Source organism: Lasioglossum baleicum, unplaced genomic scaffold, assembly GCF_051020765.1.
Source record: "Lasioglossum baleicum unplaced genomic scaffold, iyLasBale1 scaffold2347, whole genome shotgun sequence".
Taxonomy (NCBI): Eukaryota; Metazoa; Arthropoda; class Insecta; order Hymenoptera; family Halictidae; genus Lasioglossum; species Lasioglossum baleicum.
Genome location: NW_027471406.1, coordinates 1 through 25,772, shown reverse-complemented (window position 1 = coordinate 25,772; position 25,772 = coordinate 1). Strand labels below are relative to the sequence as shown.

The following is a 25,772-nucleotide window of genomic DNA, read 5'->3' as shown; positions in this document are numbered from 1 at the left end:
CCAAAATAAAAGAAATAAAGGACAAGACACAGAAACCACATCAGAACTGTGAGAACCTTCACGGAGATCACTCCAAATAGTAAAACGAAATAGCCCTGATGCCAAAAGAGATATATGAACAACTGAAAATACTTGGGGATTCCTTCTGTGTAACTTCACGGCCAGCGCTATAGTTCGTCATCGTTTACAAAAATAATTTTAATCAAGGAGCTTAGAGTATTAATTTCAGTGCAGGCAGAATGAATCGTAAGAGAAATTCGAATTAAAAAAATCCTTGTATAAGCTACATCGCTAATTCTATTTTAAACGAATATCACATAGCAATGAAACATTCGCACGGCATAAATCATTTTGCCTAAACGCTTGCAATGTTATTATTAAAAAAAGAAGCCGGAAAAGGAAAAAAACTCACGGAACATAAAAACGCAAGCTTGCAAAGAGGAAGTGTACGCAGGAGCGCGATTTAACTAAATAGTAACTTCACGGTCAACGCCATCGTTTGTCATCGTTCACAGAAACCTCGAGCTTCTTCCTGATTCCCGCAACGACGACCGAAACGGGCGTCGCGTCGTGTCCTCATAAATAAAAACCCGGCTTCATCCTGCCGTCTGGCGTGATGTCAACGAACCAGAACTGTGTATTATCACCTTGACTCGAGTCTCATTGCGACGTACGACCGTCTAATCGTCTATTCCTCGCGGCGTGTTTCCCTGACCTACATGCTTCTTTTTCTCTGCCTACACGTTTACACGTCTCTGGCCGCGCCGCTTGAGAGCGGGATTCCTCGCGGTAAAAGCTGGATCAGCGCGAGTAACAGGAGTAGCGAAATCTCGTGAGTCACTTCAGACGGCGTTGGCGAAAGAAACTTGGAGAATGGAGGATAATGAAGCAGGTGATGTCACTGGTTAATTGGCAGGTCTAGATCGAGAGTTCTCGCGGATAATCTCCGTATCGAAAGCTGGCATTTCGATGACTTCAACCGAATACCGATTGGACTTAGTTTATGCAAATAAGGCTCCGATATAAAATTAAACTAGTAACTGTTGAATCTTAATTAGGATTTAGCCGAGTTGGGTTTAGTTGACTTTGGCAAAAATGTTTCGTTCGACCGAATTCGATTTTATCAAGTAAATTCTTTAACCGAGATTTGATGGAAGTTAAACTGACATCACTTGAATCCTAATTAGATTGAATTGGATTAAGTTTAGTTGACTTTATTAGAACGTTTATTTGGCTCAGCTCCTTCTTGGCTTATCTCTCTTTCGATAAAGATATTAATACAAATTTTCCAATTCACATTTTTACGTCTAAATTGCGATTCTTTAGACTTTGATCTGTTTACGGTAGATATATCCGTTACACGTTCGGGAATATTCTCTTATTAAGTGGAAAGCTTGGTCATCGGTGTTATCACTGAAAATTCTAACGGCGTTTGATTGATAATTCTACTAACCTTCTGCAAATTCTCGGCGACGAATATGGTGTAGACGCAGCAAGTTCCCATTTGATATACCATGAGGAACACGTTTATCGTGTGGCTGCAAACAAAGCATATTTCTCGATTGAAATTTTCGCAAGATTCCTATCATTCGCGAGATAATCTTCGATATACTATACATTTATTTGCACACAGCACATATGCTGAGATTTTTATTATAACGCGATCTTAACGCAACAACGTATTCTCATATTGGTATTTTAACAATTTTTCGAAACAACATAATTTCGTTAACAATAATTATTATGAACGCAAATAAATAAATAATAAACTATAATCGAAGAAAATTTACTAAGCCTCGAGTTATTTAATATTTAATAAAACATTTCCCTTCAAAATTTCTCATTTATGAGTCTTTGCAATTTCAAAAAGTGAATCTACGTTTTACGTGTCGTATTTTAACTTATTCGGAATATCTGGAAAGTAGCAAAGTATCTTGCGAATTAAATACTCACACTGATGCTTTTGCGAATCGTCTGAGTGGGACTGGTCCTTCTGACAGTGCTGCTTCCGCTGTGGCAGGGTAAGATAACGAAGCTACCCTCTTCCTCTTGCAGAGCTCATATTCCGAGCTGACAAGTATCCGTATGCAATAAGTACAGAACAGACCTATAATTATGGTCGCCACTATGCCAACACCGTATCCAGAATGATGAAAAGCCCTTGGCATCGCAAGGATTCCGGTTCCCAAGCTGCCTTTCAACAGATGTAATAACGTCTCCAGACTCCTGTAACACGTAACATCGTTTTCCAATTACTTTCGTGAAAATCAATCGAAAGAGAAAAAAAATTCAGACGAGAAAATTTCCGTGAAAAAGTAAATAATAAATGGTGGAAAGAAAAAGGAAGAAATCCTTCGAAAAGGAAAGAAATAAAGCAAATTTTTAGATATGCAATTTAGAAAGGTCTCAGACAAATAGGAACAGAGAAAGATCTTGGGTAATAGATCGTAAAAACAGAGAAAAAGGAATGGAAATATACGTAAAAGAGAAAGGAGACCTTAAATCCTTGCACTTGCGAATCGAATAGTGAATCAAACCCGGAGTCTACAAAAATGTACAGATTTTTTAATTAACAACTAATAGCGGTAATAAGAGTTGCATTAATAGTACATTGCAGCCTATGATATATTAATACCTATATCGAATTTCACGTTATCAAGGCAGTCTTTAAACCATTCACTGGAAGTAATACTCGCGTTTGACGCGCGATTAAAGCTCTATAATCCCTATAATCCTGTATAACGTAAACGATTATATAATTGTTAATTTCTTCTGTGAAAATCGTTAACTAAAGATCAGCAAGATAATCAAGAGACCTGGATAAAATCAGACCACCGTATCTCTCTGAAATATCATTTTCCACCGACTTGGATTCTAGCGTAAAGCAACCAACGGCCTTTTTTCCGTTCGCGTCTAACCAGCATTTCGGATCCACTTCCTCGAGGGCAATCTTATTCTTCCGCTTCATGACTAATCGCCGCAACAAATTACCGGGTAATTTGTATCTGCAGAAACGCGGTCGGAATAAACGAAACGTCGTTTCGCATGCGTGCGGCGTTCAGCATTATGCAAATGCTCGCGATTGCATTAACCGGCCAAACCGATATCGATTTACGCTTTTTCCTCTCCCTCGTTCTGTCTTTTCACGATCGATCAACCGCGCGTGGATTTATCTTGGAAAGGCTAAAAAAAAAGAAAAATGGAGGTAAGAAGATGAGGAATGAATGGGAACAGATAGCAAAGGAATCAGCTGACTGCGTGCACAAACAGGTAAAAATAAGAGAGGTCGATTGGTACCCACGTGGTTGGATGAGTGACCACCCTGTGATCATAAGGATTGTAATCTTCTTCGTACTCCTGCACGCTCTTCTTCTTGTCCTCCAGTTCCAGCACGTAGATATTCGACTTGTTGTTGGCCGGGTCGTAACTGGAATAATTCAGAATAGTTTGAATGGTTCGGATTGGATTGTGAGTGGTTTTAGGAGAACCAGAAGGGAAAGGCGATATGGTAAACATACCCATTTTGCTTGCTCTTCGAGGACCATCTTTTGGCGTCTAAGGCGTCCTGAAATTAAAAGAAAACTCGTGTTAGACATAGATACTGCAACTGATAGCGGAGATATAATTTAAGTTTATCAGTTTCGAATAGACAGATCGAAAGAATCGATCTTCGAATCGATTGAACTATTAATCATGGAATCTTTATCTAACGCGAATTTTGAGTAAATCTATGAACGATAAAAATGCGTAGAAAATTATCTCCTTGTCTTTGGTTCCTAAACGAAGCTAACTACGAAGATCGGTCACCCTTACAAATAAAGAAATTAGATCAAAATTAGTTACAAGTATCCCAGAAAAAAATTCGAAAATTCGTATAAGAACGTGACTAAACCCTTACATCTTTATTTCCAAGGGAAAAATTAGATTATCAGTTAAAATAATCCCTTATCCTTAGTTCCTAAACGAAGCTCAGTATGAAGATCAGACACCCTTACAATTAAAGAAATTAGATCAAAATTAGTCACAAGTATCCCGTCAAAATATTCGAAAATTCGCATAAGAACGTGACGAAGTCCTTGCATCTTTATTTCCAAAGAAAAAGTTAGATTATTAGTTAAATAATCCCTTATCCTTGGTTCCTAAACGAAGCTAACTACGAAGATCAGGCACTCTTACAATTAAAGAAATTAGATCAAAATTAGTCACAAGTATCCCGGGAAAAAAATCGAAAATTCGCATAAGAACGTGACTAAACCCTCACATCTTTATTTCCGAAGGAAAAGTTAGATTATTAGTTAAATAATCCCCAATCCTTGGTTCCTAAACGAAACTAACTACGAAGATCAGTCACCCTTGCAATTAAAGAAATTAGATCAAAATTAGTCACGATATCCCGGGAAAAAATTCGAAAATTCGCATAAAAACCTGACTAAACCCTCGCATCTTTATTTCCAAAGGAAAAGTTAGATTATCAGTGAAAAACTTTGTCTAGTTACGCCCTAAGACTATCGTCGAACCCGATGCCTCTACACCTATCCTCTCCTCTGTATTCTGCTTCCACATCATTCCAAACGGATTGCTTGTCCAGACAATTGGCCACCGCGAAATAAATGTGCTGTCAACGAGAATTACGTGTTCACAGCCGATAAGAATCGGCAAACGACGCCTTCCGGTGCCAGCTTTTGCAATCCGGACACGGATCCGCGTGGATTTTTGCGTGGAATCTCCGTCGATTCGTAATTCACGGTCCATCGCGATGAATAACGATCGTACGAAACGATGATAACCAGGAACGTGACTCTTATACGTGACAAAATGACCAGGTTTAATATTCTTCGACGGCGAACCATATCAATCTGCATGACTTTGTGTTTAGCCTGCCTTTGTTGAATACGCGATGAGTCTCGCTATGATACGTTTTTTTTTTCCCTCCTTTTTTTCCCATTTTTCTCTCCTTTTCTTTCCTCTCGCTGAGAAAGCAGTATCTCGCAAAGACGTTTACGACGAATAAATTTGACTCCCTTTGTCGGGATACGTGCTATTAGCGTTCCGTAATACGATTTTAAAAGTCAATGAACGTTCCTCCGGTGATTTATAGTTTGTGATAGATATGAATTATATCCAGCCTAGAATAAAAATGAAGTAATAAAGATTAGCCGTACTGATAGCGGAAGGTATTCACTTATCTTTTGAAATGAAATCGGTATGGAATGTCTGTCGCTTGAATGATTAAGAGCAATGTCGGCTCCGAAGAAAATACGAAATAATAACGTAAAATAAATAGTAACATATAATAACGTTATTTAATAATAATAATAACGTTCTGATTTATGGAAGAAATAGAAGCTATCCGGTTTAACATTATCCTAGGATGCTTAATAATTTTCTGAAATCAAATCATAAGGGATTAAAGCGATAAAGATAAAAATTGATATAAAAATTGATACATTTTGTTAGAATTTAAGTCAATTTTGTCATGAATAGAGATAAGCTTTCTGTAAATGCGAATGATAAAAATTTAAAACAAAAACAATAGCGATCATTCAGAATGATAGAAGATAAGAATGCTCCTATGAATCTATGCGTCTATGAATATTGTAATAATTTTAAAATTATTTTGTAAATTAAAGTTTTATTTCGTGTATGTCATGTAACCATCCGTAGGCTATACACATTTTATTATTGAGACGATTAATTATCACAGGAGAAGAAGTGGAATCGTTATCGTAAATTATCGGCACGATTGTTATTCCAAAAATATTATTTCAATATGTTAGTTTGATTCACAGTGGATACTTGGAAAAATCAACAGAACATTTTCGGAATTAGTGTGGATCCTTCAGACTGTCGATAAACAGCCGATATTATGAAACAACGAGGTACGTGTTACTATAATTTACATTCCGAATAGAAGATATAAGAAGACGATAAGAGAATGCGAAGGATAAAGCTTGAAGTGATAAAAATCGTAATAATATTGTCGCATAAAAATTCTTGGCAATTGAGAAGAAATATCGATCTTGTCGTCTATCGTGTTACAATATTTTCCACGCATACCTAAATGTTTCCATTATCGGAAAGATACCTTACAAGTATGTCAAAAACAAAGCACGCATTTCTTTTTTACAATGTCATAATCAATTTATGGCAATATATTATATCATTGTTACTCTTCACTGTTAATCACTTTTAATCCTCAGATTAATCGAAGCTTAGTTTATCTAAAACCTAAAAAAGAAAAGATATTTTTTACACAGCGAGAATCAAATTTTCTAAGAATCGAATGATTACTGTATGATAGATGTCTCAAAAAAGAGAAATCTTTGGATCATCGAAAAATTTCGAAATGTACTTGCAAACGAAATCTCATACTTCGACAAGACTATTCTATGCAAATCACTGCTGGAAGCTACCTCAAGGTTACTACACGTGTTGAGGTATGTTTCAATCATGCGCTGCCGCTTTCAAGAATGAATTATTATGAAAGAACGTTGTGTACGCGCAAAAGTATGCTGCTATACGTAAATCGAAATGATCCATCATCGTTGACAGATCAAGAAGCTCGTGAAGAATGATTCACCGTGCAACGCCGAGAGTTCATAGGGTTTTAGGTGGCACGAAAGGGTCTTGGATCACCTATCAAACAAAATTCTTTCTACGAATAAATATAACGATACCCGATATTGTTTCAATTCCAACGTTGTTCGATAATTAATCATTGCGTCAGATGGTCTAATATATCTTCTTTAATAGAAGAAAATTAATACAAGATGAGCGATACTTCGCATATCTTACTCTCTCATATTCATACATGCAAGTATATTTTTCCTACCATTTCAATTTCTTATCTTCAAAAAACTGATCTTCTTTTCTGACGTTTTTTCCATGTTGAATCATTCTACATTATCTTACACGTGTTTCGCTATACTTCGGATGAGTATCATTACTCAAATCTTACGTTTATCGTGAATTTTCAGAAAATATCTGAGAAAGAAAGAGCAAAAAATTAGCAACGACATTGATCGAACTAAATAATGGACCTAAAGATATGTTTTCATATACCAACAAGTTGAAATATCTTCCAAGATTACTTCTAAAACCCTTGCACAACACTGTGCAAAATGACCATAAACGTTAGATAACATTGTTTGTAATGGCGACACTGTTTATTGAGACCGCCACCGATAAATCTGCAAATGAAAGGAATACCTAAAAGTACGTTTACATAAGATAGTAGATGAAAACAACTTGTAAAGGTATTCGTAAACCAATTGCTACGGAAACAGTAACTTAGATGGATTGAGACTTTTCCATGGAATTGTACACATGCAGATGCATGAGCATATGTCGTAGCGTAAGCACGATCGAAAGAATCAAAGGAATATTATGAGCTCATGCAAGCAAGAATTTCTGGATTCCACAGGTGGCCGCCTTTCTTGATGGAATTTTCCATTTGCACCAATTGATCGATGGGACTATATCAAAATATCGTGATTTCATAGCTCGTTATCATTCATAAGATAAAGAAAACAACCAGACATCCCTGTAACCACGTGTCCTCTGACGTTTGTGACAAACAAGGAATTTTTTTCAATTCCACACCTTTTTTCCATCTAACTTCTTGAGAATTCTTCATTAAATTCTTCTTCAATTCGCCAATAATCTACTCTCTTACATTCCTTTATCTCCTTGACAATTCTTTTATATTTTTTCTACCATTCCATTTTTCTTAAAATCCTCTTTTCATTATTCCGTTTGCTACTTCTTTCCTAATTGGTCATTAAAATAATATGGCCATGCATAATCAAACTCCTGTTTAATTAAAATTTATAATTATTTTAAAATGAATTTAATAATTATATATATTTCATAAAAAATTTGACGCACCTTACGTTGCAAAATTTTGAAGCAACAAAAAAGATATAATTTATTGATAAACATCGACCAAATAGATAAGCATCTATATTAACTTGCTCATACGTTGTATTACGCTTTGATTAACACAATGAAAATCAAGAAGCTGAAATATTAACAATTTTATAATCGGTAATCTGCCTCGTCATAAAACAAATTCCCCGCCAATAAATGTTAAGCCTTTTATTGGAAGTGAAATCATATTTTTCACGTTAAGCTTGATACGGTAAAGTATAACGAAAATTACGTATAATCTTGATGATTGGCAAAGTCTAGGATCAACGTTTTAAGTAATAAAGAAATATTGGCGAGATTGCCGTAATGATTTATGAACCTATTCACTGGAAAAATGATTTAACTAGTCTTTGAAATTATCAACGTTAGAGATTATAACTATATACAAACTAATCTTACAGTAAAGTAAAATTAGTAATTAATATAATAAAAGACAGTAAAATAAAATAAATTATGACAAATAATAAATATAATATTATTGTAAAAACTAAAACGATGAATTAAAAAAAGAAATAACGATTGACCCAGCTCATCGATTGAAATTAGCAAAACGAATAAAACCGTGTGATTTATTTGTAATTGCTCTTTTCACGAATCATTACGTATACTCGGCACACAATTAACTTAGATGACGAAACCGATGTTGTAATATCCGCATACGACTGACTGGAATGATATAATAAAATTTTATTTTCAACGTTAATATATAGATGGCATTGTTATCACGTATAAGATAATTTTATTCAGTTTTATATCTTCTTAAATATCATAGCATTTTTTCAAAAGATTTCGCAAAGTAGCGATAATAATCTCTAAAGAGATTGAGAAAAATTTAATAAGATCTTCGCTTTTAAACCAATAATACGTTCTATATCGATCCTATCAATCCTTCGATATTTTTTTCTCTTTGTAAGATATGCCAGACAGAAAAAGTAAATGTAGGTTATGTTAACAGGGAATTTTATTCTTCGTAGTTATTCTTTGATTGTCAGGCTGAGGATACTATTGCATCACTGGAAATACAGAAGACAACCACGTGTGTCTGACCAAGAATCTTCATATTCACTGAACCGCTGACAAAAGAAGCACATATAGCGCCACTCCCGGAGTCTGGTGAAACTTCGTATGCATACAAAGGATCGAAAAACACTGGCGCATCTTCGATCGTCGATACAAATACCGTAAAGTTGATTGCGACATTTAACGATATTTAATGACATTTAAAGGAAGTAAACGGTAGTACTATGTATACGTTAACGATTATAAATATTCAAAACTTTTCGATCTGTACGGGAATTTTGATCAAAATAGCAAGGATACACCGTAACCACTAACATTTATAACCAATCATTCCAGAATGATGAAAATTACTTGATTGGAATCAAATTATGCGTATTTAAGCTGTTAAATGCCATGTGGAAGTGTTATCTTCAGGAAAACAAAAACTAGACTCTATTAACATAAACCTGCTGATTCTATCGCCCACCGGCGATGCGATAATCATTCGCAATATGAATAATGACGGCGACATCGCGAAAGAATTCGAAACGGATATCATTCTTCAAGGTACATATCATTTAAACGATATAAGTATCGGCTATCGTATTTATGAAAAATTACATATTAATTTGCAGTCGTACCAAGAATGAATGAGCAAATCGCAAGTAGATCGATACCTAACCTATATGGTAATATGATTCACGTTTCACATCGACAATTAACGATTTCCAATGATAGTTCAGCGTCATTGAGAACTGTTAACCATGGACATGGCACGAATTAAGTTATCGTTGTTTCGCACATTGACAACGAAAGGACGTAGTATTAGTTGTCATTGACGCCTTTTTGACCCATTTTATAATAAGAACGTTCAACTTTTAAATTTTTCATTTAATATGCTCATAGAGCGTGTTGACATTTTTATCGAACATTTTTCTATCCTTATCGCAGATTCTCTCAGAGCTCACGACGATAAGAAAATCGAGGATCATTTCCTGAAATGTTAATAATTTCAGCAAGTCGTTCAGCGGGTCGTTGAAGAATATTTTTCTGATCACTTGCCCGATGATATACCTTTATTCCGGAAGATCGCAAATTGCCCGGCAATTTGCGCATACGAATCAAGAGAAATTCGATATTATTGCTTCAATAAACATACCGCTGGACCAAACTTTCAAAACAATTTGTCTTGATGCCCGTGAAAATATGGTAATTCCGAGACTGTTCCGTAAAGATGTTTTTTTTTCCTTTTCGAAGTTGTTATGGTATGCAAGCAATTTACACTTCGTATTTGTAAGAATGTAAAATGCTACGATAAGATATTGTTTGATTGATAGTCGATGTTATCCCGATGATGGAAGTTTTAGCACTTGTATGAAGTTTGACAGAATTTGATATTATCATGTCTGCAATATCAATTTTGCAACATCATATTATTTGCTATACAATATGCAACATACGAAGAAGAACGAAAAACAAAGACTCAATTATGAAATTACAAATTAACGCTTAGCAATGCCGAGGTAATTAACGAAAGTTACACAATAATATTAACACACCACTGTTACTATATCAACATACAAATTAATCTTAAACATCCAACCACCTATTTGTGTAACAACGTATACTTAGTCCATGAAAATAAGATACCGATTTTAAACGAACAGATCGCATCTACTATTACGTTCTCAATAAAAAAGGAAAGAATCCTAAAATATAATGCCAGTTTATTCGTATGTTTTTTGCATAATAATAAAGTAACGAAATACTAAACGAACAGTGAAGTAACTTACTTGACAAGCATATCTAATCATGCTGCATTAGTTTCACTGCCCCACATCATCGAATCATCGTATTTTCTTTTCACGTCCCAAACAAAAGAAAGAGAAACGACACAGCAAGAAAATAGCGAAAACTACTACTCGACGTGTTTCTAGTTAGCATCTAGTTTTACGAGCAGATTAATCACGAGATAGTCCGCCTCGTAATCAATAATTAAAGTCTACTTAATCGAAATGAGTGAACGAAACTCGATTACCATTGAGTTTCAGATTGTTATCGCCGTCTTCGGCCGGAAATCATTTGACCATGGTATAATATTGCATATTAAATATTTTATTAAATTTCAATCGATCTTTCTTTTCGTATGACAGCTGACAATTAACACGGAACAGTGAATGAACGAATAGCATAAGTCTTTAATTCCTGTTTTTTCTTAAAACAGTCGCACGACGAGCTGATAATGCGTCGCTATTATCAGCGTGCTCAAACAGCGCACGTTTTCGTTTTATTGTTATAATCGCCTATTATTAACAGGATTAATTCCAATCTTCCCCTTTGATTTTCATTTTCGTAACGGAAGCAAAATTTTCTCACAGGAAAGGAACCAATTTTACGTCGTAGCTTTTAACGAATAATTGGAAAGACGCTGATACCGATCTGTTAATTTCAAGACAGATTCGCAACGCATCCGCAGTATTGAAGATTAATGAACCAAACGTGGACAATCAAGGCAACTTGAGAATATTAATCCTTGGATAAGGAAGAATTAAGTTTGATGACCATCCATCACGATAAGGATCAAGTTCTTAAGCAATTTGAAAATTAAAAGTCTGTAAAGAAATGATTAAGTAATTGGTAGAAGAATCGTCAAGAAAAGATCTGCATTAGAAATCAAATTATATGATAATTACTTGAGAAGGTTTCCGAATTAATTACCATTTAATAAAATAAATCTATAAATCTAACTTTAAAAGAGATATACCAAGATAACCAGCTACTAGTGATAACTAAGCTTTTGCTTTCAAAAACTTGACCTCAAAAAACAATAAAGACTTGGGAAAAAAACGGAATTATTTTAGAGGTAAGTAAATTAAACTTGCATGGAGTGCAATCAATGTTAGTCACTCGACAAATGGACGGAAAATGGAATACACGTTAAGTGAACTATTTCAGAGCACGGTATGTCGATTAATTTCCTTGCCAATCTAATCTAATGACGTATGTCAACGCGAAATCAAAAGAGATTTGAAAAAACTTCCATGATCACAGGTTTCTATATCACCAGGAAGAAAAGAATCCTTGGTGTTTCAAATTAATCACCATCACGAAGACATTAAGGACCATCGACCTCTTTCGAAAGGTCTTCGAAATCTTTTAGAAAAAGAGAGAGGTATGGCGTCATTGGGTAAGACGTCGCGTTAAAACTGACACGTTACGCCAGTTTTAAGGAGATTAGCAAGAAACACGAGAGGAGGACATTCAGCAATTTAGCACTGGCTAATCAGCGTGATACGAGTCGACCGGAAGTCTTGTTAGAACAATCCTCCATACAGTTTTACATTTGGACTTCTTGAAATTTGCCGGATAAGGAAGAAAGAACAGGCTTTTTTCAGTACGAAAGTGCAGCATGAATTTTTAGCTCGCGATAGGACAACATTTGCACGCTAATGGTTACCTTCGGTCGATCAGATTAAAACGTGGTATTATCGGGTGAATCATCTTTCCTTTTTAAACAGTTTAAAACTGTAATGGATTTTCATGGTAAAAAATTGTTTTCCATGTATCCATGATAGGAGGCTGGTGTCTCATCCATGTGAACTTTGTCACGGATTATTCAGACCTTGTTGGAGATTTCTGTTGAATCGTGGCCGATTAACGATTAGGAAATTAACGTGCTTGTGTGAACTTCGTTGTTCGTGATGGAATGTCCAAATGTTTTTGAAATTCAGTATTTCCTTGAAAGATGGACTTTAAAGATTCTAAGAAATTTAATAGTGGGTTTAATGTTATTATCAAACATTAGATAAAATAGCATATTTCAGAAATGATTGAAAATGGAATTTCTCAATTCTTGGAACGTTAAGAAAAATTTCTTAGAACTAAGTATCTTTTTTTTAATGTAAAATGTTAGACAAAATGCTAAAACTTTACATGTTTTAATTCTTAAACTGTTCTTAGAAACTTCTAATATTTTTCAAATCTAAGAAATATGATATAATACGGAGTAAATTAAATTTAAGTTAATTTATAATACCTTCCAATTTGTTTGTACACAAGTTAACTGATTGTCTAAGAAAAACTCTATCGATCGCATCTGTTGCAAATAGCAGACTGCAGGCACATCGGGAAAACTCGTGAACTTATTGGCCAACTAAATAGAAAGTTATTTCACGGTTGCCGATCGACCGATTGCACCGCTCCTTTTTTAGAAAAACGTGATGAAACTAGTCGCGTTTATTCCTCATTAATTTTTATACCAATTTATAACGTTTTAAAACTGCATTGGATGATCCTCGAGAGAAATTGCAAACGAGAAATTACTCACAGTTGAAAATCATAATTGTTTCTTATTGTTGTAATTACTACATTGTAATAAAATGCAATAACAATTGCAATCGCTTTAATGCAAGCAAATTTGTACTTTTTATCTAACACTTTCTAACAAAGAGATAATTTGATTTCCCAAAAATCTAGGTAAAACAAACAGATAATGATGTTTGTTTTCTTGCTACTTGTTGTTACTAAATTACATAATATACGTTTAATTTTGAACTCTAATCTTTCAATCTCTTAAATTATCGAATTCTTAATTTTATTACATTTAATCCGCTGGTTAAATATACGCTACCCTAATACCACGCTTGCTGTCACTAAATCTCCTATTTAGTATGCTGTTTGATACGCTAACTAACACGCTAACGCCCTGTTCATACTTAATCTACTACCTAATATGCTACCCACGCTAATAACTACGTATTTACCTAATCACAGAATCAACACTTGGCTTTGAAACAATCCTTCCTTTTCCACAAAACGGCATAGCTAACCAAGAATCACGCAACAATTATCAAATATGCATTAAAATAATAAATCAACTTATGATACTCGTAGCGTGACCTAAATGTTCGAATTTATTAACACTTTATTATAATACGGCAAAAATGATAATACCGGTAAATACATGCGCATAGATAGGTGAATCCTATAAATTTCGCAGTTCTTATCGCATACAGATAATAATTCCTCTTATTTGCACGAAATTTCTCGGTCATCAAATATACGAAAAGGTAAAAAAATTTTGAAACGCAAGGACGTTACTTCTAAATACGTATTCCATTATCATGTAACTATTTTAATCCTCTTTCTCTTCTTCGTCACTGGAAAAAGTAAATATAAATATCTTTTGCAAACAAAATTCCTTAGTTATTGAATAATACATTTTTTTGTTCGTAATACTAGAAATATGGCATGAGAATTACCTGTTAAAAAATAAAAAATTACTCGTCGACTATCGTCCATTCGTTCCAAAACCTATTTTTAAATTTCAACCACGAACATAAATTGTTAAGAACAAATCTCGTATAGGTTAGGAAATATATGCGCAATAGTTCGATTCTCATTGGACGGTAGAAAATTTCAGTAATTCGAGTTCTATAACGACTTTAATATCAATGACTAAGTCGTACGCGAAATAAATAGACCTTCAAGCTCTTCAAATAACTTTACTGCTTTTGGCGATACTTCGCTATTCGTGGACCTTAGTTGACATTATAGTTACTACACGAGTATCTACGCGAATGACTTTATTATTATCATTAGTCAATGTTTTTTATACCAGTTGAAAGGTTGATAAACATATTGTTTATTATTTCTATCATTCGACTATACGTAAAACTAGATATAGAGAAGAATCGCTTAAATACCCTTTCATTAGATATACATGTGTGCGTACTCGGATCAAAGTTAAATTTGCTGATATAATTCAAGTATATCGAGTAATTAAACATCTAGTAAAAATGTACGATTCAAGTGTATTTTTATTAGAAAATAAATTAAAATCTCGAAGTCGGTTGTAATCCTAATCGAATATAAAACATTAGTACCACGATAAGATTAACAAAAATACATCTGTTCTAGCGGAAGATTAATCGGAACATTTGGGCGGGAAAATTTGAAGACTGTCCAATGGAGTATTTTCTAAAAAGTTCCATTCAAACGATCTCTTAGTTCAAATCACTATCAGGTAATATGATCTACGAAAACAAGACGAGAACAGTCAGAATGACGGTGCTAAGCAATCAGTATAACAAACATTTGATATCACGACCAGCATTGTTATTGAGGGCAATAATTTCTTTTCTCTCTCTCTCATTTTTTTTTTTTTTTTCAGTGATATGGTACTAAGCTAGATTCCTGGAGAACAGCGCCCATTTTTCCTCGTATTTTTTTGAAGGAACTGTCGAATCGTTTTAAGGAAAACAACACGTCGAGTACGTAGACGATTTGTTTAAGTGACTCGTTATAAATCAAATTGAATAAACAAAATTCAACAATACGGGAAAACAACGTAATAACGCTAATTAATCCGAACTTTGGTACATGGATGAAATTGTCAATACTTTAATAGACAAAGAGGTAAAAATGAAGAAATTTGTAAATCTAGTCTATCAATAACATAACCTCTCGATCTTACTATATTACATAGCTTCGATCTTTCAAATCAATTTCTCTCACTTCAAACATTAGAACTTACATTCTTGTTTGTTATTAGATATAAATTACCTAGATCTTCAGTTATCGGAATATTATTTCACCGAGAATTCAAATTCAGAGATCGTAAACTATAAACTGCCAATCCGTTTAATTGTTTACATCGATACCCAAGTCTAGAATATCAACAAGGAATTTATCGATTCCTAACGTAAATCTCTATTCACGTTCCCATGTGTGCAACAATGTAATGACCTCTGTTTGGATAACGTTCACTGATATGTTTACCGAATTACCGAATATTCGCTTATCAGTATTAGATTAACGATTAATCGTGATAACATGGATTCTTAAAGATTAGATCAATGTGCCTAAGCATTCAAAATAAATAAATAATATATACTGAATTTTTGCAGGTATTTAATGAAATTTCATTCCCACGCAATTGAAAGGAAGGAGGTGAAAGTAACCTAGGTAAAAATTTCTTGACAATACCGTTTGTCATTATAGGCGAATTATACCAACGTCATAGTGAAATCAAGTAGAAATTAATTTTTCTTATTCGCGAGCTTCGAGTATAACAAATCATAGAAAAAACTGAAAGTCACAAAAACTGGAACAACAGTCGCACGGTGATAATGACAATACGAAGGACACACAGTTTCACTGACCGTTCAAGAGAATCGGTTCACTTTTTCTATCGAATTTCACATCCTAATGACGCAAATCTCAAAGAAAAAAAAAACCTGCCGAGAAGTCGATCCGATTTCGAACACGAAAAACCTGGCCCGATTTAAATCACGGATCGCCCTTGCGTCGTAAGTATTAACGTCACATGGTACGTAGTTCCGGTTAATATTGTCTTTTGACGTGGAGAATTTTTCGTTCAGATGCATACTTTCCCTTGCACACGATATTCGAGGTTGATCGAGCAACAGCGATCGCAAAACGACATAGATGTGCCAATAAAAATTCGAAGAAAAAGCAATAACCTTACAATCAATGTGAACATAGCTGTAAACTAACAATTAACCGACATCGGTTGAAATTGTGGTCGAGTCGATATCGATGTTCTGATCGATTACCCACCGTTTCTCTAATTCGATTGTTCTAAGATATAGGTTAAAGGAATTTCGGTTACATTCGCAATTGACTTTCAGTATTGTACAGTAAAAGATTCGGAGCAAAATACCGTAACTTTAAACTGTTTTTGTAAATGGAAAAAAACATAATAATTTGTGTATACAAACAGAAGTATTCTAGTGACAAATTGTGACTTGAATGTCACTTTCCTTCTGAGATATCTATGTATTTAGGTTGAACATCTTAATAAGTATATATAATCTTTGGAATTACGCTGTAAAACATATAAAATAATTCAATAAATTATTTTTCTTTTTTTTTGCAGATCAGTTCGAGTACTTTATAAATGACAGAAGGTAAATAAGTTTTACCTTGACAAAATTTATTCCGATTCGATATGCTTTTTCTGAGAAAATAGTTGCTAGTAAGGCAAAAAAGAAATAAACTTGAAGTGCGCTATTTGTGATGATACATCATACAGTTATCCGATAGTTTGATCGGTAAAATAGAAACAACATCCATGTAAAGTTTCTCAAACAGAAATCGAAGTAATCGAATTAAAATCGAGCTGTATCGCTGATATTTGGTAAATATATTTGAATATTAATCGATATATAATGAAGAACGCAAAAACAAGTATAACTTGTTTAAACTACTGCCGATACTATTGAATATTAATAAATTCTTCTCAAATAACTCATGTGTTGTAGACAATAAACGAAGAATAGAAAAGTGAAAACATCGTGTGAAAGAAGAGTAAACAAAAACAATAGGAATAAATTATATTTACAATGTCACTTACCGTACTTGAAGTAAATCCTAAGTTATCGTGTGACATTCTGACAGGACACTTCTATACACACTAAGGAACAAAGTAGGAAAGAGACAAGGAGGAATAAAGAATTCACCTGGAAGCGGTGCGTCAAAAAGAAAAGATATAAAAGAGTTGCGCGGCGCAAGCACGGAACAAGGTTAAGGTAAATGAGAACGCGAAGCAGCGAAAGATGCGAAAAAGGACAACCGGTTTCAGTTTGTTATGGTACGATGCATTATTGTGTTGCGACAGGTACGGCCGCCGCAACTCGACTGATCAGGGTTCGCGCCAAGTATTATTTATATAGCATCATACCACACACACGGCAAACCGCACTCGTTGCCATTTCGTTTGCTGGTCACTCACGACATGATTCGGACGAGCAACGATGCGGTCGAGTACCTTACGAAGTCTACTCAACACCGGAATCTAAGAAAGACAAGCCGGTTTACCTCAAAAACATCTTACCTTTCGTCATTCTCTGCTATACAAATGTGACAACACTTTAGATGTTCGAAGAATATCCTTGTTATTGGCGCCAATTTTCCGATCGGTAACAAACCACATAACCAATCAGCAGAAACCAAAGAATTTGTTATAGATACAAATCCGTTTATATAAAAGTGAATCAGACATATTTTCCTAAGAAACTTCTTAAACATAATGTTGTCACATTTTTGGTCTTTTAATTAATCTTTTGATTTTTACTTCTATTCTCGTCTCATTGATAAAAATATAATATTTTGGTACAACATAATTAAATTTATCGTTGTAAATGTTGATGAATTATATATGCATCTGATGAATTCGATTCATGGTATATTAACACGAAAATATTACTAGAAAACGTTTATTTCAATGTTCCAGTAATAAGAATAATGTAAGGAATAGTAATGAACAAACATACAAGTACTAGTAGCTATCGATATTAATCGGTTAAATCTTAGACCTTACAATAATTAAATTTAATGATAAACCGATTAGATGGAAAATTTTCCTTCACTTATTGAATCGTTCGGTAAATAATAGTATGAATTACAATCTAAGTATACTTACATGTGAAGTATCATTGATCAGTTTATCATATCATACGTGATAATAATTTGGAAATGAAAAAAATACAAATTTCGTTTACTTGTCAATCACCTGAATGATGATGGGAAGAAGTACATATCGAAATTATTACTTGAAAATATTCTGGAATTTCCAAGAGCTTTAAAGAAAAATATCCAATAAATATGTCATACAGAACAATTAAAAAATAACAAATTGTATAAAATCATAACATGCTTCGTATGTATAAATCAATTTTTATACATACAAACCAATCGCCCTTCGTCTATCTTTATTGTTATATATTCACGAGCTGAATAAATAGAACGCAAGGTATGTCAGGAAGAACGGAGAAATTACTAGATCTGAATAACTTTCTTCGATCTTGTTTAATAAACGGTTTCAACAGACAATATGTATGGTATATTTTTCTTTTCTAACTCTGTTAAGGTTTTATTTGCAGGTTCAAATATTCGATACTTGCGCCACCTATTAACTTCTTCAAAAATAAATAAAACAAAAAGTTATCATTGTACAACACAAAGGAAAAAATGATTTACTGATTTTATCAACGATAATCGTTCAAGTTAAGAATACACTAATTTTTAAACGTACCAATGGAATGATAAAATTAAATTTTGTCCTCCTCTCTATTTTCAATTTAATATTATATCCTTTATTCAAAATGTGAAAAACTACCGATATGTTTATTAATAATCTGCTGTAAATGTGCATGTGTTATTTATAACTGTTTCAAAACACTAGAAGCCACGTGGGATTCTCCTTTAGCACCACTACCCGGCGCTTTAATTTTCGTCTTTCACTCTCTTTTTCTATACCTCATTCGTCTCTAATTCTATCCTTTACATTTCAATCCCCACTTCTCGTTTCGTCTCTCACTCTTTAACCTCAACGTCTCATTGATATCGATGAATGTTCGATTATATTGTCTTAAGATTTTATTACAATTTAATCTTTCAAAAATTGAAATTATTTTACATATTACATTATAAATTCGTGAATTAAAACGATTGATTACAAATAAAATTAAGTTTATTACTGTTACATTTTATTATTTAGGTTAAGCTGTACAATTGAACGCTGTTTTATGGAAATTCACAGAAAATTATGAAGAAAATGTCACAGGAATTTTCCTAGCTTTCTGAACTTTCTGTTAGTAGCATTCTACAACTTTAGATTTTCATCGTACTTTTCAAGTTACGTCACAGATTATCGACACAGAAGAGTTATCGCGTATGTGCACGTAGAGTTTACTGCGACATCTATTTATTTTTTCTACGTATTAGTGTTAACATCGTGATAATATAATAATTAACTGTATATTATAGTTTATCTATCTAATTGTTACCTTTTGTAAAATACGATAATACAAATATTATAAATTATAAATTACCATTACTATGTTATAAATAATATTCCTCTATGTACTACCGGGAAGCATATACATACCTGAAAGTGAAAAGGTATTTGAATAACATCACGGAAATTTTCCTTTTTCTTCCATGCAACTTTAATAGTAACATTCTCTGAGATCATTTAAGATCCTAATTTTAGCTTGTTCATAAGATTATGCAAAGAACATCTGCTTTTTAAATAACGATATGTTCTAAGAATTGCCAATGTATATTTTTAATTCAATTGTTAAGTATTAAGTATTAAAGTATTAAGTAACGAAATAAAATAAAATAAATTTTTCATACGTTATGTTATATCAAAAGTATACAAATTTCTTTTAAATCTTTAAATAAAAGATATGAAAACAGATAAAGGTTTAAATTCATTTTTCTAATATGAAAATGAAAGAACAAAATTTAAAAAATGTATATACATATTGAGCTAAGTTGTTACTTTTCAGAAAATATACCGAAAATAATTATTTATTTAATTAGCAGATTTGCAATGAAAAGAAAAAATAAGCAAGAGTAATAGGATAAAAAGTTGTTTGCCTAATTTAATAATCAAATAATTACAGAATATTATGAAAATACATAATGTATTCTGAAATACTTGCTTTTATTACTGTTAACATTTGATCATAAATCCTTAATTTGTTTAATTATCTAAATTTACTACATTATAATTTTGTATCGAATTCGATCAAGTACAAATGTATGTATTACAAGATAATAAATTAAATCCTGACAAAAGATGTATAATATCTTTAATGATTTTGTACAAAGATTAAGTTATTTATTTAGGAATGTGTGTACAGTAATACCAAATAGTTGACATCGTTTATATTATGTTCTTCTTTTTTTAAATCATAAATTTCTTTTTTGTTCCTTTTTCTTCAACTATTCACAATTCTTTGTGTTATTAGTAAATATTGTGCAGTCTTAATAATTCTCTTAAAATTTACACGAAAAACATACCATTAAATATACAACGTAAACATCGGACACAGAATATAGAAATCACGAATGAATCTAAATATATACTTGTATAAATAGAAGAATGGTGCAATAAGCGATGTACAAAATGTCACAAAAATTAATTAAGTTTCACAGTTACAAAGAACATTATTGAAACTCGTGTATACATTTCCATAAATGAAACACATGTCTAATTATTAGATTAAAAAGAAATAAAAAAACGTATAAAATGCAACTCCAAGACTGACCTTGAATTTCTCTTCTTTCCTTTTGTGCAAACACAACACTGTAGTTTATCACAAAATTTAAGAATGCATATAAAAATGATGTCAAATTTTCAGTACAAAATATGTTTAGATAAAGGATTAACTTCAAAATTCTATATTACAGTTTGCTTCGCTGCCCATTAATCCGTTACTCGTTCTCGCATTTTTCGCTGGAGACAACGATAACGATCTGTTATGATCTAGTCCTAACGTCATCTTAAGTAACTTTAATACGCTCTTCTTGTCCGTACTTTCATTTTCTAAAAACAAATTTCAGCCATAACGTCAAATTACAAAGTAAATAAAATTCATGATATTTACCTTCATCACCGGTGATTTGTTGTTCAAGATGTAATTTATCCTGAGCTATTTCATACATGCCTTCTTCTATAGTACCCTCGCTTAATAATCTAATTATGTTAACTGGTCTGAAATCAGATTTGAATAAATTTTTACAATTTATATTATTTTTATTTTCTTATGTTTTTATTTTAACTTCTTTCTTATTAGCTTAAAAAATATAAATTAAAGATTAAAAATATACCTTTTCTGACCTACTCTATGACAACGATCTTCCGCTTGCTTATCATTATACGGATTAAAATCAATATCGTGAATTATAACAGTGTCGGCAGCTGTTAAATTGATCCCCAAGCCTCCAGCTTTTGTAGATAGTAAAAATATGAATATATTTTCATCTTCTGTATACTGATCTATCAAACACTGTCTGTCCGTTACCGGTGTACTTCCATCTAATCTGTTTCCATATTCGCATAAAATATTAAAAATTTCAAAATTTTAAAAGGACAAAAAGTACAAAACAAACCTTAAGTACGTTTGTCCTCTAATCGTTAAATATTCTTCTAAAATGTTTAATATCATCGTAAATTGGCTGAAAATTAATACGCGATGTCCTTCTTCTTTCAGTTTTGATAATAATTCATCCAATATTTTTAATTTTCCAGCTTGAGGTATAAGTTCTTGAGGTAAACCCAATCCAGCTAAACTTTTATATGTTCTTGTTAATTGATTTACTTGATAATCTGACATCCACTGTAAATCTTCAAATATAAAATCTGCATTTTTCTGCTTATATGAATGTTCCTTTGCTAATCTATTCGATATTGTCTAATATGAAAATTATAAACAATTAGAATATCATACTGTTAATTTATTTATAATAAATATAAGTAAATCTAGAGGTATACTTTTAATTTAGATTCGTTGTAATAGTCTTGCACTAAAAGCGGATGGTTGGCCAACTTTCTCAACTGCATCATCATACCAATACCATTAACCTCGGTACTTTGATCAGCCTCAGCTGAGAATTCAGCAACTAAATTAGTATACATTTTTTGCTGTTTTTCTATCATTGGACATTTAATCACACGTTCACTTTTTGCTGGTAAAATCTCGAAGGACTTCGGCTTTCAATCGGCGAAGTACAAATGGTCTCATGATTTGCTTCGCATTTTTTACTTGTTCTTGTTCAAATAATGGTTGTTCACCATTTTTTTTAACTGCTGGTAGTTTCTAAAATATAACATTTAATTTTACATAATATATAAATTCTTTTATAATTATTATTTCCGTTACCACAATTTATACATACAGGGTTCTTTGAAAATAAACTCTTTAGGTCAGCTTGCTTTCCGGCAAATAATGAAGGCATTACAAATATTAAAAGTGACATCAATTCCAATAAATTATTTTGTAAAGGGGTACCCGTTAATAAAATTCGATGTTTAGCCTATGAAATAATCGAAATGATATAATATTGTCTAATCATTCAGAAAATCATTGCAATGCTATAAATACATACATTAATTCTAACAAGATTTTCATATCGAATGGTGCTCATATTTTTTAACATATGAGCTTCATCAAAAACAACATAATGGATAGGCATAACACGAAATAATCTACGTTCTTCTGGTGTACTGCTCACTAAATTATACGTAGTTAATAAAACGTCAACATCATCCAAATCACCGTTCCGCCAACCTAATCTCATCTCTTTCCGTTCTTCCTGAGAACCATAATATTGTACAACTTTCAAGCTAGGTGACCACCTGTCCAACTCGTTGTTCCAGTTTTCTAAGCAAATGAAATAAAAAAATTAAACTACACACAGGAATAATATAGATCAAAGAATTCGCAATATTTATTTACCCATCGTCGAACTAGGAACAACGATTAAATGTGGTCCATCTTTCTCATCTCTGAGGCCAGCCTCTTTTAAATATGTAAGAAAAGCTATTACTTGAACCGTTTTTCCTAAACCCATTTCATCTGCAAGTATTCCGTTAACACTTTGCGCGTGCATCACGGCAAGCCAATTCAATCCAACCATTTGGTATGGAGCTAATTTTAAATTAGGTGATAATGCCTTGGGTTGACTTGTGATAGCCGATGCTCCTGCAGCAACAGCTCTTTCTATATTTGTAGATAAGCGTAGACATTTTTTCATGAGTGTCTCTACTGCATGTCTAGTAGCTAGTAATTCCTATTTAATTACAATAAAAAAATTTAATATAACATGAATAGTTCGAACAGTACTGTTAAATTTTTCAATTTTATGAACTACTTACCTGAGCTGAATTCAAAAGTTCTGTATCTAGATATTTATTATTTTGAAACTTTTGAACTAGATCTCTCCAATTTTCAAATGGTCTTGCATCTGTGATAGCACTTGCTTTCTTTTGTGAACATTGAGACATTAACAGTAATTCTGAGGTAAGAGCATTTTGCATAAATTCTAAAACTGCTTTTTTATCAGCTGTAAGCTCATTAGATATTTCTATATCTGAATCTTCATCACTACAAACAAAGAAAAAAATATTAAACTTAACGAAACATAAAAACTTCTAAATTTATACCTATCAAACACTTTATCTTTAAAGCCTGCTTCATCTGAATCAATATCTACATCTTCCTCAGTATTTAATTTTCTTCTTTTTTTCTTATTGATTCTGGAAGAATCCTTAAAGGTCCTTTTTCTGTTATTTCTGGAATCTCCATCACCCTCATCACTATTCCAATTTATGTTATTATGTACTTCCTGCATAATAAACAATGATTATATTTTGATTTAGTATAAAATTATTTGTTACCGAAGTCAGATGTCAAGATGTCTTTTTTATAGTTTAGAGGATACTATATTTCTTTATTTTCCATTTTTTAATAACATACATATATTATTATAAAGTTTCAATAATGTAACTCATTATACAATGTATTTACCTTATCTGTATGACGAAGAGAGCTAGTTTTTTTAATAGGACTACCCGCATCACTATCGCTATCTTCAATTACATTCACTGCCTTGCGTCGAAATTGTATCTCAGATCCCATTAAATTACTATCATCATCCGCTAAATAAAAGCTCTATGATTATTTATTTATAATTGCACAGCATGAAAAATATTCATTAATATTATTGTTATCAACAACTAACTAGAAGCAAATATATTTTCCTAATTTCTTTCTTCTAATGCTTAGATATAAATATAATTAATTAAAAATAATTATTAAAAAGATATAATAATCACACAAGAAATTATACTTGAATAACACAACAATGAAAGATGGACACCGGTTGTACTGACCTAGAAATTAAAACTCGAGAATAAAAAAACTCTTACACATATTCGACGGTTTCAGTTGTTTCTTCTTAAATCGAAATTGTCGTAAGTTTCCCGAAAGGCTTGGACTACTCGCATCTGTTTTCGGCGAATTCGAATCCGACATCTCGTTAAACGAATGAGAGACGCTGGCGAAAATACATTTTTGTAAAGGCAGCTTTTAAACTTGTTTGACAGGTGCATTCGTAAAAGCTCCGAGCTAAGAAGGGAAATAAATATCCAACAGGTTAACATAGTTATCTATTTACCTGTAATTCTGCGTATTTCACTTCTAAATTTTTACTGATTTTACGTAATTCTTCTTATGACTACTCGTCTTTTATTTTGATGAAAAAAGTATATTACAGCCAATTGTATTTATGAGTACTCATAAAATGTGTAATTAATTCATGAATGAACATACGAATGAACTAATTTCAATTAAAAATTAATAAAAGTAATAATTCATTGCATGATATTTTGCAATAAAATTATAATACAATTTCCTTTGTGAAAATACAATATAAATACCCAATAATTGAAATTAAATGAACTTTATAATGATATTAAAAATTTTACTTCGTATTGAAAATTATTTATAAAAAATTACATTCTACAAGTCTACATTCAATTCTTGTATTTAAATAATCAAATAAAACAAGCAAACAACTTGCAGCTTAATGTATATGCTCTAGGAAAGTGTAACTAATGTGGAAACTTTTCATACGATTTCACCCAAAGGATTTTATAATTATAACGTTTACGTTTGTATTAAGTATGATAAAGGCTGTCATGTAACGCACGTAAGTTCTTGTTTAATTTTTGCTAGCAATCTGTCATTTAAAATATTTATTTCGACATAATTTACAAATTATTTATATATGCTAATAAAAACTCATTTGAATAATAGCAACATGCTTCACTACGTTATGCAGATAAAGAACAGTAGAAAAGTATAAGATGTTGCTGTATACATTAGTAGGAGGTTATATGTTAACGTCAATGGTACTTTTTAATATCCAACATTATTACATAAAAAGAAACAAGTGAAATTTTTATGCCAGCATATTAGTCACAGAGGCGGTGTGTTTTCGAGTTTTCAGCGATTCAATGATTATTA

General features: G+C 32.4%; 2 protein-coding genes across 2 annotated transcripts; both read right to left on the bottom strand.

Annotated features, from left to right (window-relative positions):
* Positions 1-1,381: 1,381 nt before the first annotated feature.
* On the bottom strand, positions 1,382-17,341 carry LOC143221384 (proton-coupled amino acid transporter-like protein acs). Its single transcript, XM_076446851.1, has 5 exons — positions 17,306-17,341; positions 3,519-3,565; positions 3,302-3,427; positions 1,954-2,226; positions 1,382-1,538 (listed from the first exon to the last, which is right to left on the bottom strand). Exons 1-5 carry the CDS (start codon positions 17,339-17,341, stop codon positions 1,382-1,384), a joined length of 639 nt encoding a protein of 212 aa, XP_076302966.1.
* A 3,793-nt stretch (positions 17,342-21,134) lies between these two features.
* LOC143221383 (SWI/SNF-related matrix-associated actin-dependent regulator of chromatin subfamily A containing DEAD/H box 1 homolog) lies at positions 21,135-24,797 on the bottom strand. The gene is given in 13 exon segments (XM_076446850.1): positions 21,135-21,289; positions 21,351-21,457; positions 21,574-21,786; positions 21,856-22,157; positions 22,238-22,438; positions 22,440-22,562; positions 22,642-22,779; positions 22,852-23,126; positions 23,202-23,535; positions 23,621-23,849; positions 23,909-24,090; positions 24,273-24,403; positions 24,674-24,797. Coding segments are annotated over 13 exon segments (2,496 nt in total). The 5' UTR covers positions 24,780-24,797.
* Positions 24,798-25,772: the final 975 nt, after the last annotated feature.

Excerpts from the sequence above, each read along its gene's own strand:
- LOC143221384 (XM_076446851.1), bottom strand. The coding sequence starts at position 17,341 with ATGTCACACGATAACTTAGGATTTACTTCAAGTACG. Across the intron at positions 3,566-17,305 it reads TAGGATTTACTTCAAGTACG|GACGCCTTAGACGCCAAAAG; the intron begins GTAAGTGACATT and ends TTTTAATTTCAG. Across the intron at positions 1,539-1,953 it reads CGATTCGCAAAAGCATCAGT|CCACACGATAAACGTGTTCC; the intron begins GTGAGTATTTAA and ends CTTTGTTTGCAG.